The sequence below is a fragment of the Hylobates moloch genome, unplaced genomic scaffold (genome assembly GCF_009828535.3).
Source record: "Hylobates moloch isolate HMO894 unplaced genomic scaffold, HMol_V3 SCAFFOLD_1, whole genome shotgun sequence".
Taxonomy (NCBI): domain Eukaryota; kingdom Metazoa; phylum Chordata; class Mammalia; order Primates; family Hylobatidae; genus Hylobates; species Hylobates moloch.
This window is the reverse complement of record NW_026652276.1, coordinates 133,792,978-133,806,561: the sequence shown is the minus strand read 5'-3', so window position 1 is coordinate 133,806,561 and position 13,584 is coordinate 133,792,978. Positions and strand designations below refer to the sequence as shown.

Genomic DNA, 13,584 nt, shown 5'->3' with positions numbered 1-13,584 from the left:
CTAGTCATGTAAGAGTGCTGTCTTTGCCCTCAGACCATTGAAAGCTACTTAGCTTCATGTACATGTGAGTGCTCCCACATCAGGATGCTTATCCAATAAGTGGAAAATGTGGCCGCATGCATTATCAAATCTGCCGTTCTAAAGAGCAGTCAGACTGAGTACCTCCTATCTTGTAAACCAATGTGCAACTACAAGGCTATTTTTACTCTAGGAGTAGTTTATTAAGACTATGAAACATAGAGTTACATGGGATAAAAGTTGTTAGATGAAATACTCATATAACAAGATGAAGAATTTATAATTATTTTACATTTTTAGATTTATAAAATGCTGTCATAAATGCCAGCTTATTTGATTCTCAGAATAAACCTCTGAGGTGAGCAGGGTTATTTTTTCCATTTTCTAGATGAGGGTACAGACTCAGAAATCTGGTGACTTCTCCAGGATCACTCACCCAGGAAAAGGCGGAGGTGAGACTCTAAGCCCTAACTTTTTTTTTCTCCCATTATATCATGCGTACCTCCATGGTCTGAGACAGAAAATATGACACACACTATAAAAACAGATCACTATCACCCCACTGCATCATTGTCTCCACTCTTACTTAATACCTGAATAAAACTGAGAAAAATTTTACTTATAACAATCCCAGCTGCATAAACCCGGCCTGCAGCGGGGCTTTTGGCCCTCAGAAACAGGAAATAAAGTCATGCCTAAATGAAGCTGCCTTTTGCAAGTGGACTTCTTTGTTGCCCACACTGCTGGTACCACATTCTCAGTGACTTATATCCCACCTAATGAGAGTTACCACTTGCCTTCTCTTTGCACTTTGCAATGGATTTTCAATCACAAGCTCAAGTTTCTTTTCCTGATCTCAATACTTCCAACCAACTTGCCAAGCTCTCCAACTATTTAATCTTTCTTTTCTGCTCAAATCCCATAGTTCCTGGCCAACATTCAGCCTCTCCTGCTTGCTCCTCTGCTTCCCCACTGAGCCTCTAAGTCTGTTCCCCTAAATCAAACCTCCACCTCACATTCTGCCATTTGGGAAGGCTTAGGAAGGCTGAGACAGAGGTTGTTAAAATATGTAATTATCTTTTAATTTGAGTTGCCAAGATAGATTAGACAGAAGTGCTGAGGTCAGGAGATGTGGCTATGTAGGTAACAAAGAGTGCAGCAGAAATGTGCAGCAGTTAGTAGGGAAATTACACAGATGTAGAGATAAGAAAATCAGTGGTTCTGGTGGCTACGGAACTTCCCTGGTTAATCAAGACATTGGGCCACATAAAAGAATTGGTGTGTTTAAGAAGTACAAATAATCAATTAGGTTTAAAAATCTTCTCTTTGAAAAACAATTTTTGACATTCATACTGGGCAAAATATGTATCTCCATATAGTCATTACTCATCACCTCAATGGTCTCAAACTGCATGAACCATTTTAATTGAGTAAAAAGTAGGGTAAGTTACAGGCACATGATTTCACTTGTCTTCTTAGAGGTCCTGAGGCCTGCCTGATGTCTCTCCTATTAAATATAAGCAGTCTACTATATTGGTAAAATTATGTGACCTTGAATTAAATTACATCTCCTTGTTTTAAAATTCCAAACTACCCTTACACTCTTTGTGTTAGCAAATGTATCTACTTGGGAAGGTAAAAGGCTATCACGGTTCTGTTTCTCTACAGACTGCCACTCATTGAGACACGAAGCTTAAGAATGTCAAGAGGACTAAGTCTTTAATAAAAACAAAGCCCTATTTTTTATAGTAGAATAAATGTCCTGACCAAAGAAACCATTTCACTCAGAAATTAAGCATATAAGCTCCAGTCACAGTAGCTGTCAGACTTAAGCAGTTGCATATGTACAAGGAATGGGGTGCAGAGAACAGAAGACTATATATAGTAAGGTTATGATTCTCTGGTGTCGAAAGGAGTGTGTTGTTACAAACTCCCTCTTCTCTTGATCTTATCTGAACAAGAAAGTAAACAGAAAATTCTCATTACCTCTCAATGTCAGTGAGCCTGGAGGAATCCCGGAATCCTTTGGCAAAAGGATTGCTATCTATTTTCAGCTTCGTTATCTGGAGAAAGAATGGGTACAAAACAGTATCATTTCTGAGGTCAAGGAAGTAAAATCAGAAATAGTTTGTTCATTGTCCATAGCACACCAAGAATATCTTAATGTTTCTCAGTGTCGTGAGAAGGGTGGAAAATGCTGCACATGTTCACAAGAGGGACAAATCCCAGCCAGGTGGGATGGTAAGGGAAGGCCTCAGAGAGGAGGTATTGAGGACAGGCTGGAGGTTGACAGATAGATACAATTAGGGAAGGGAGCCTTTGAGGCAAAAGTAGATGTGAACTGGGGTGTGCAGTATTTAATATATTATATAATATGTCAAAGGCTAGGGCTGAACTGAGGAATGGGAGAACCACCTAAATGGGAGAATTATGCAGAATTCCAGCATTGATAGAGAATAAAAGTAAGAATGCATTTGACTTGGTGACATCTTTTTTAGTACTGTGAGTACATATACATACCATAATAGATAAAAGGTAAAATGGCCAATAATAGCCTCATGTTCAATATGATATTGATATACATGACATAAATACATGACATAAAGCCTTCTGAATATAAATTTTCTCCTATTTCCCTTTCCATTTGATTAAATCAGAAACAAATTAGTCCATCTTTTGTTATCCTTCCATGAAATGTTATTTATAAACTCTATGTTTTTATGGAAAAACACATTCTAATAATAATCACAGTCTGAAATATTAAATGTCCATGCTGTGGTATTCAGAATTCCCATAGTACTACTATTAGTGTAGAAAGATCCATGAAATTATATGCACCATGCCTCTGAAGGAGAATACATTAAGTTGTAACGAAAAAATAAAGGAAACACTGATTAAAAGACACTCGACATGGAAAATACTGGAATCATTATAGCTGAAAGGAAGCTGAGAGACCATCTAGCCCATGGTCTTATCCGACAGATAATCACACACAGACTCAAAGAGCACAAGGGCCAAGATTCAGCTGGTCAGTAACTGAATTAGAACCAAGAAAACCTTTAAGGAATCATAGCTTCTCAGTATCAAAATTAGAACCCATGTTCATCTCTAGAGAGAAATGCATGCTAAAGATTCTTAACAGGGGAAAAAAAGTTACAGGCATGTCTTCTTCTTTCAAAGTAAGGAGTATACAATCAAAACAGATAGTTTGAAATACTCTTGCCAGGCCGGGCACCGTGGCTCACGCCTGTAGTCCCAGCACTTTGGGAGACTGAGGTAGGCAGATCATGAGGTCAGGAGTTCGAGACCAGCCTGACCAACATGGTGAAACCCTGTCTCTACTAAAAATAAAAAATTAGCCAGGCATAGTGGCATGAGCCTGTAATCCCACCTACTCAGGAGGCTGAGGCATGAGAGTCACCTGAACCCAGAAGGCAGAGGTTGCAATGAGCCAAGATCGCGACACTGCACTCCAGCCTGGGCGACAAGAGCGAGAGCAAGACTCCGTCTCAAAAGAAAAAAAAAAAGAAGAAAAAAAGAAACACTCTTGCCAAAAAGCAACTTTCTACCCAGTCAAAGTATATCTATAGAACACTTTAAACTGTTAACACATGAGGAATTTCTTTTTTCATTTCAAAAGAAATGTGGTTTTTTCTTTTTCATGGTTTCCGAACACTTTCAGAACCAAAGCACAAGCTGCAAAGAAGCTATTTGTGCCTTGCTTAAAATGAAACCCCCCATACTAACCCAGCCAGAAAGACTCCTCTATCATAACACTGGCAAATTATAAGATTAACTCTTTGATAATATTAATTTTAAAAAACATTTGAAAGTGCCTCAGAAATGCTCATTTTTAGCCCATGAACATTCACTATCGAGCAGCTAGAAGAAAATAGCTATGCTGTGAGCATTGGTAAACAGGGAAGCAAATAAGCTACATAAATCAGAAACCTGTTCTCACGGACAGCAACAGCTAAGACGTGTATGAAGAGAGATACAGGAAAGGGTTTATAGAGAACCTTCTCGCACACACAGCTACCACTCTCTGAAGAATGAAGCCTTGTTTGATCCACTTATTCCAACTAGGACTTGTTTTTGAAAGTCAGTTTTGGGAGGGAAGGAGAAAATATTTTTTTGTTTGAAATAAATTATAAACATCCTCCAAAGCCCAGGCAATCAATATAGTCTACGATTACAAATATTAACAAGATTTTAAAATCCTCCAGGACATGAGCTATGTCTCTTTGTAATGAACAACTATACTTAAAATACGTTCTACTTCTGAAGTACTTTATAGTTCATTAATATGCTTTCACAATAATTCATCAGCAAATAATGAGGATTAATCACCATGCACATGCACTGCGCTAGATGTCGGATGACAAGCACAGCTAATCAGAGCTGGAACTGGCTCTAAATGATGCTAAAGAAGGTGGCACCACCTCCAACACACAGTTAGAGACATTAAGGGTAAATCAAACCCACATGAAAATTTCAAACTGAAACTGTGAGGTGGAGCAATAAAGGTAAGGCTGCCTTTAAATAGCACATTTATAAAATTGAAAAGTAAATAGGCTTGCCAATGGATAAAATTTTCTACAGACAACAACAGATAATATATCTGAAGAAAAGTTCATTTTGAAAGAACTTTTTACAGCCATCTCTCTAAGATATGAATCATATCAAGCTTTTTCTGAGTCTTTACAAATGAAAAGGGTAGAAGGTATTACCTATCTGTTCTAATGATTGAAGATGGACTTTTGACATATTTTATCTCTGAAAAGAATTTTGAAAATCACATTTCTTGTTCTTTTTTCAAAAGATAAAGACTATTGGCTCAGAATATGATTGAGAAGTTATCTTAAATTCTCCAGTGCTCTAATACCACAGAAAATACATACTCTCAAAACACGTGTTGCTCAATTGATGTGTCACCATATCTAATAATATTGCCATACTTTGAGCAAAGGAGTAACTTAAATTCAACATGAGTTTTCAGATGTCTTTGAATTTTCTCTCATTGTGAGAATTATCTACTTCTAATATCATTTTAATCCAACTTTCATAATTCCTAGGAATATCAGTGGAAATTTCTTTACATTTTGATATAATTTCAAACTTCAGGAAAGTTGCAAGAATAGTACAAAGTGCTCTTATACACCCAGATTTACCAATTAGCTACAGCAATGATTTAATTTTAGTGCACTAATTAGAAAAAGAATTCAAAACAATTCCTTTCTCTATTTCTATTTAATCTAATTCTAGGGAAAATAATTGCTTTTGCACGTGAGAGCAGAAAAAAACTGAATGGATCTATTATCACTAAAATTGTATGGGAGCCCTGGGTTCATGCTACACATTCCTGAACAGCTTTTATGGGGTATTAATAATTAGCAGCACAGAGATTGTGGATTAAACTTCTTCGTGAGCCCACCATGTTCCTTGTAGCCCACTGTCACTAGACTCTGAATCCACTAGGGTGTCCACAGTAAGAACCCCACAAGTATTTGTTGAGCTTTACCTCAAGAACAAGCACAGTCAGAAATATGATCTCACCTTTCACCAATTATGAACTAAGTGAAATCATGAATTTACAGGAAAAGCATTTCACTTTTTAAATTTTAAGATAAAATAATTTTTAAATAGCAAAATTTTAACACTCTAGGTAATCATACGTTTTAAAAGGTCAGACATAGAGTTTATGCCACAATATTTAAATAAAGGCCAGTAGCTATATACAGAAATTCATTTTTAAGGTGTAGTTTTACATCTCTTTATCAAATTTGGGATAACTGGAAAAAAAAAAAAAAAACACTTGAGAACTGATGAGAAAAAGAAACTGAGTTACAGACAGTGATTTCAGGTGGCCACCATTTCATTCATGTCCGAATAGAGGATGCCTGCAGCTTGTAATGTTGTTGAACAAATCATGTTTATCAAAAGTAATCCTAAAAGAAGTATCAAAAATAAATCAGCTACCAAACATTGTATGTACAGAAACCAGAGGTATGGCTTCTTTATAACTCACAAATTCTTAAAAGCAGCAATGTTTCTCACTTCACCAAGAGAAAACAATAACAAGCAAGGTTAGTAGTATGTGCTTAAGAAATGCTACTGTTTAGTGCGGGTCTACATATATCCAAGTTACTAATTCAGTCCAGAACACAACACTGCTTTTTCGTGTATTTAAATAATATAGAACATAATGCAATTCCTAACCAAAATGTTCACTCTTTTGGCATCTCTATTATCTTTAAGTAAATGTGTGGAAGGCAGATTTTGACACTACCTGCTGTGCAAAAGAGAAGGGGGCTTTTTGCAGTGGTTATTCTGTATAATATCACTGGACTCTGAATCCAACTAGGGTTCCCAGCCACAAGGTAAAATTGGCCCTCAGAGACCATTTCTCCAATTATCAGGAAAATATCTGACCAAAGGCATTTTAAAATGAAACTTGACCTACACTTCAACTCTACAGCAATGGTCTGCCTGCTCAAAAACAATGCATGACCTTTCAATCTTAAATTATAAAATAGTTTGTTGAAAGTGTAATGTATTTAGCTTTTATCCAATAATGTAAAGAAATGCAATCATTCCCTTGCAAAAACCAGAGAAAGAAATAGCAAATAAAAGGTCCTATTTTCATTACTTATAAATGAAACTACAAGGCACAATAAATGAGGAATTTTTTCACAAATTGTTTTGGAAACTCTGACTTGGATTTCAACAGACATAAAAATAGCAGTCATATCCGAAGCTTAAGATATATGAAAGTGGTCCTAAATGTGAATTTTTAAATCTTCCTCTCTTTTCTTCTCCCTCTTTGTTCTTTGTATGTGAAAAAATTCTAATACTATACCTAGTATATATTTGCTTTATTTCTTATATATTTATTATATGTTATAGGCTATTATATGCTGCAGGATATATTATTGTGTGCTATAGGAAAATTACTACACAAACTTGGTGGAGCAGTGAAGTCACAGTAGATGGTAGAAGGCCTAGAAAGAGTCAAGGATAACTTTAGAAAATGACATAGGACTAATGAAAATGCTAACCCACAAATTCATTTATTCACTGCACATATGTTTACTGAGCACCTACAAGAGGAATTTTGATTGGTCTTACGAGGTTTATAAACCATTTGCAAAACTGGCCTGTTAGGATACCAAATCAAATTGTTGACTATTAACTGGATTTCTATTTTAAAGGTATATGGCTTTGTGCAAGGGGCTATGGTTTTAAAGGTGGATATCGAAAAATAAACTCAGACATAGTAGAATCTATGAGAAAATTAATTCTGAATTTAGTCACTTCCATTGTGGTTACTCAGCAATGAAATGACATACTAATCATATTAATATTTATACTTAATGCAAGAAAGAATAGCTGGGCACTGATGGCTGGATTTTGATCCCATTTATGATATTAATTAGAAATAAACCTTCGCCAAAGGAGCAACTTGTGTTGAAATGTGCGTATTAGTATCTTCACCTATTTTCATTATTCATATTTTCAAAGTCAGTTTTCGATGACACTGTCAGTGATCACCACTTCCTTGGCCCTGCAATCTATCATGATGCCACCAAAAAGGAGGAATTAAAACCCAGAAGATCAAAACCTCGTACTGGTTCTGTCACTTACCAGATATGTGACCTTGGGTGAATGTCTTAACCACTCTGACCTCAGTTTCTAATTCTACAAAATGGGATTCGTGGGGCCTTCTTCAAGGCATACAGTGTCAGAATTAAATAAGGTGTTTAGAAAAAAATGTGGAAAGATTTTTCTAAATTAAAAGTAATAAATCCAAACCATGAATTTTAGCTGGATCCTAGTTCAGAGGGGGTTTAGGGGCAGTTGGTCTATCCTGAAAATTTTAATATAAACTGAATATTAGGTGATATAAAGAACAAATTCTTGGCCAGGCGCGGTGGCTCATGCTTGTAATCCCAGCACTTTGGGAGGCCGAGGCGGGCGGATCACGAGGTCAGGGGATCGAGACCATGGTGAAACCCCGTCTCTACTAAAAATACAAAAAAAAAATTAGCCGGGCGTGGTGGCGGGAGCCTGTAGTCCCAGCTACTCGGAGAGGCTGAGGCAGGAGAATGGTGTGAACCCGGGAGGTGGAGCTTGCAGTGAGCCGAGATCGCACGCACCACTGCACTCCAGCCTGGGTGACAGAGCGAGACTCCGTCTCAAAAAAAAAAAAAAAAAAAGAACAAATTCTTATAAATTTTCTTAGCTGTGATAAAGATGTTGGGATTACAAAAATAATGTTCTAATTGTCAGAATAGGCTTACAGAGTGTTTAGAAGTGTCAGGAGGCATGCAACTTAGTTTCAAAAGGGGAGGGAAGAAAATGGGAAGGAAGAGGGGAAGTACGTACGCATATAGAGAGGAAGAGGGAGGAAAGAGAAAATTTGGGGGAAAAGCAAATTTGGCATTGCTGAATCTGGGTGGAAGGCATGTGAGGTTCATTTTACTATTTGTTTAGTTTTTTGTATATCTGAAATTTGTTCTAAATAAAAAATTGAGTGGAAAAACAAGAATTAAATTAGAAAATGTCATTAAAGATGTGGTTCCAGTTGGATGCAGCGAGTACTAGCAGATATTCTGACCTCCTGTTTAGGATGATCATCATCGTGTTACACTTGCTGATGTGTGGTGTGAGCAGCACATTTGTTTAAAAAAAAAAAAAATGAGCATAAAGAGTTGATGCTCTCTAAAATCGATGTTTCGGAGTCTATCAGGGCCAAGACCTGAGAGAGGGTGAAGTTCTGCTTCTTTGGGAACAGCAGGCACTCACAGCTTAGGGGTTAAGGACACTCCCTCTTGAATCTTAACCACCTGAATTCAAATCTGCAATGGGAGGAGCAAGGTCACTTCAGATGACTTATTTAACTCCTGCCTCAATTACTCCAACTGTATGATGCTGAATAAAAATACGATTGTTCCTACCTCATGATGTCATTGAGAAGATCAAGTATGATTACGAATTCAAGTGGTGTCTTGCACATAGTAAGTACCCAAATGTTAGTTATTGTTATTTGTATTATGTAAGTAAGACCCTCCTATGATATAAGCGGTCCCACCAACACTTACGCAGTCTTGCTCTCTCACCTATTAAACCAAATCTCAGGCATTGCACTTTAAAGTTTACTAGAAACTTTAATTTTTGTTTGTCTCTATCATTTTCACTAAAAAAAAATAAAGAGGAAAACAATTTACCTCCTCCTGCTTTGGCCCTCTTTAAAAAGAATTATGATAAAAGCAATGAGGTTTCCACATGACAAGTGTCTATGTCATTCCCAAACATCAATAAGGTTTCTTAAGTGAGCATAAATTTAAATTGTTATAATATATTAGCATGGTGTATATTATAAAAGCTATGAAATCAGTTAGTATAAACGAATGGAATGTTTTAGGAATCTTTTTGGAGCCGATGATATTTGCATTCCACGTGCCCTCAAATAAATTAAAAACAGGGGCCAGGTGCGGTGGCTCACGCCTGTAATCCCAGCACTTTGGGAGGCCGAGACGGGCAGATCACGAGGTCAGGAGATCAAGACCATCTTGGCTAACACAGTGAAAACCCGTCTCTACTAAAAATATAAAAAATTAGCCGGGCGTAGTGGCGTGCGCCTGTAGTCCCAGTTACTCGGGAGGCTGAGGAAGGAGAATGGCATGAACCCAGGAGGCAGAGCTTGCAGTGAGCCAAGATTGCGCCACTGCACTCCAGCCTGGGCGACAGAGCCAGACTCCGTCTCAAAAAAAAAAAAAAAAAAACAAACAAAAAAACAGGATTGCTGGTTTCAGTGTTCCAGATTCACAGAGAAACAGCATTAGCGCTTTAGGCCTTTGGAGGCTTCCATCTAAACCCCAACTTTTAGCTTGGGCATCCTCTGAATGTTTCCACTCCTGTGTTATCATCTTGGAGAGAATTCAAACGTTACAATACTTGCCTTTACTATAAGATGATCAGCATGATAACAAGTATGCATTAATTTCTCTATCTCATTAACTAATATACCACTAAAATTTTAAAATCCAAATGGTGACAAATTCTTTTTTTGACATTTCTGAGATAGCCCCATCATAACCACATCTTATTTACACAGCACCTTACAGCTTCCAAAGGCTTAAACAAGCCTACACACACTACTACATTTGATCTTCACAGCAATCCCCTAAAACGGTCCGGTCAGTTCTTGGCCCTAATATCTAGGTAGGGAAAACAGCAGCCACTGGTGAAATGAAATCTACTCAAAGTTGTATAGAAATCCTAGGAGAGTAAGCCTTATATACATCCACTCTGGCCATCTGCCCACATCCCTTTTCCAGGCTTCTACTATCTCATTTGTGTGAGGCTGGCTGTGATGTCAGCTTCATCTTGCCTTTAGCGAGGGTCTCCTCACCACCTCGCTTCCAGGTGACCATCCTCCTCTGGACTTTGAGCCATCTACCAGGCAGCATCTAATAGCTACTCACTCAGAACCCAAAACCTAACAACATCAAGACAAGAGGAGAGCAATAGTCTTGGCTGCCTACGACCAATGAAACAAACACAAGATACAAAGACACAGAGAGGTCATGAACAACTGAATGTGTCAAGTAAACTGAGCATGTGACTTCCTTTTATATTGAAGTGTATGAAAAGGAATTCTATTTCTGGTCCTTTCTGATGGACAGAAGTTACTCACCCTCTCTTAGCTTCAGCTTCCTCACTTATGGAGTGTAGTACTGCCACAGCCCCTTAAGCTTACACTGGGCACAAAAGAAGAAAATGTATGGGAAGTGTCTATCAGTACATGGCCCTTAGTATGGCCTTGATAAATATTTACTAAGTTGGAATAAGCCCTATGGATGAAGAAATGCATTAACTTAAGTTTATTTTTTTAATTTTATTATTTTTTTCAGGTGGGGGGTCTCGCTTTGTTACCCAGGCTGGAGTGCAGTGGTGAGATCTCTGCTCACTGCAACCCCCGCCTCCCAGGTTCAAGCGATTCTCCTGCCTCAGCCTCCCAAGTAGCTGGGACTACAGGCACCTGCCACTAGGCCCAGCTAATTTTTGTATTTTTAGTAGAGACAGGGTTTCACCATGTTGGCCAGGCTGGTCTTGAACTCCTAACCTCAGGTGATCCAACCACCCTGGCCTCCCAAAGTGCTAGGATTACAGGCATGAGCCACCGCACCTGGCCAGAAATGCATTAATTTTAAATGTGATGTACAACAGAGAGTAAAAAATACAGGTTGAGCATCCCTTATCTGAAATGCTTGGGACCAAAAGTATTTCGGATCTCAGATTTTCTCAGATTTGGGAATTTTACATTATACTTACAGGTTAAGCATCATCAATCCACAAATCTAAAATCTGAAATCTTCCAGTGAGCATTTCCTTTGAGTGTCATGTCAGTGCTCAAAAAGTTTCAGATTTTGGAGCATTCAGATTTTGGGGTTTTGGATTAGGGATACTCACCCTGCATATAACTCAATAATATAAATTAGATATCTTGGCGTTACATACTATAGTTTACTATCTAAAAAGACATTTAAAATCATTTTACCAGAATTATCTCACCTTAAATTATAGCTGAATAAACCTCACAAAATATCTAAAGTATCAGCATTTTGGGCAGTTGGATAGAATAGGGGTGTTTAATTCAGCAGAGAAACTGAACTTTTAAATTTTATGAAGCAACAAGAACATGGTTATACATGTTACCAGGAGGAGGAAAAGGAGGCAAGTAACTTTCTGCAGAAGAAAATGTGAGAAGGCAGATTAGGGTAGCTGTGGGTGGGGAAGTGGGCAGTTAAAAACCTGACCCATAATATAGAGATTCCAGAAAATATAGTGTAATACACAGTCACTCAACACACTCTTAGAGGTCCTAGCACTGAAACTCAATAGCTCTCTGCAAAGTGAACATCTATTTTGAGTACTGGGATATCTCTTCTCTCCAGGAAAATGTAAGAACCTCCTAAAATCCTTCTCTTACACGGGAATTAAATTGTGAACTGTACACTCACCAGTTGATTCTGGTAGGCAGTGACTGCCGTAAAAACTGTTTCTGGAAAGATGAAAGTTCTAAATTCTTCAGACTTCAGGTTGAGCAATGAGGCTGTGTGGTCTTTCTTCTTAATGATGTGCACCCTTGGCTGGTACTTATGCATTGAGTTCAAAATTATCTACAACAAAAAGATGGGAAGTACTGAATTTTACATGCTTATAATGCTAAACAGGCCAAATTACAGTGAGGCAAGAAAGAACCAAATGGTCTACAATTTCAAAGTCAATTTTAAGATATGGATCTACCCTTTCCAGCCTTCAGGCAAATCATTTTCACAAGATACTGCAGAGTCATTGTTGTGAATCACATTTTACCAAAACAACTGCAAACCACACAGGTTGTTTCAAGTGTCCTTTCTAAAATGGTAGGGGGAGAGGTCATCTGAAGGATAAGTTTTACCTATTTTTAAAAATCAAGTCTTTTAAATACTTTTGGTTTGCTAGTCTAGTTAGACCAAAGGACGCATGTCTAAATTCTCTAAAATAAGAAATCATATATTCTAAGTGGCCAGATTATTATTTATGGAGCAAAAAATAAAAGAGTTTAGAAAAGCAGTGTGGTGTTTGACAGACTTGGGTAAAAATTTTGAATCTGTCAGTTTCTAGTCCTGTAATCCTTAGCCAAATGATCTCATCTCCCCAATTCCTAGTTTTCTCATATGCAAAAACAGTACTAACTTCATAGGGCTGGCACAGAGGAAACAGGAAGTGCTCAGTAAATGTAAACTGTATTATTAGTAGTAATAGAAGGAGTATTTATGACAGCTTCCTTGATTCCTAACTTCTAGTTATTAAACCAAACTTGAATCATGATAGCCATCTTCCATTCTGCAGCTAGTAAAAGTTGCCAAGTACTCAGAAATCATAAACACACCCTTGTTAAGGCAGCCAATAGGTAGTATTTTTCATATATCTTTTAAATAAAATATAGAAGCTAGCCATTATGAATCAGGGCAATAAAATTCAATTTCAGATATAAAAGGTTTCCCACATCTTCCCTCCTGTCACCCAGACAGCTATCTAAGTCTGCAAAATTTGGGGGTATGTCTTTCCGGGGATGAGAGGGCTCACATTGTATGCCCTCCTCTCCAAGGAGCTAGCAGAGAGCGCGACTCTCAGGAGACATCCGACTATAAACAGCCTGGCAGGACCAATGGCACTCTCTGCTGGTTGCTGCTGCTAGTCATGCAACTGATGGCTCCCCGGCTTTCTTGGCTAACCTGGGCATGGGGCATGAGTGTTTCTGCCGATTGACTTTAGCAGAGTTGAATACTAGTCACTGTGGGATAACTGATATATAATCGCTCGCTCTCTGGGCTGAGATGTAAGCCAACCTAAAGTTACGGGGTTTTAACTGCGATTGAATTTTGAACATGCTGCCTTTTTATGATCTCAAACTGGAACAGGAATAACTGAAACAAAGGAGATCTTTAAATGAATCAAAATAATGTTTTTGAATGATAATATGATCTCTTTGTATAATGCATTTATTCAAAGGAT

At 37.8% G+C, this 13,584-nt stretch overlaps 1 protein-coding gene across 1 annotated transcript in view; it reads right to left on the bottom strand.

Moving 5' to 3' along the window:
• TBX20 (T-box transcription factor 20) overlaps positions 1 to 13,584 on the bottom strand; it is a 51,821-nt gene that overhangs the window by 26,552 nt on the left and 11,685 nt on the right. Inside the window, exons 5-6 of the mRNA XM_032753415.2 lie at positions 12,045 to 12,203; positions 2,005 to 2,081 (exon numbers count right to left, since the gene is read on the bottom strand). Coding sequence (XP_032609306.1) covers positions 2,005 to 2,081; positions 12,045 to 12,203 — 236 coding nt within the window. The remainder of the gene's footprint in view (positions 1 to 2,004; positions 2,082 to 12,044; positions 12,204 to 13,584) is intronic.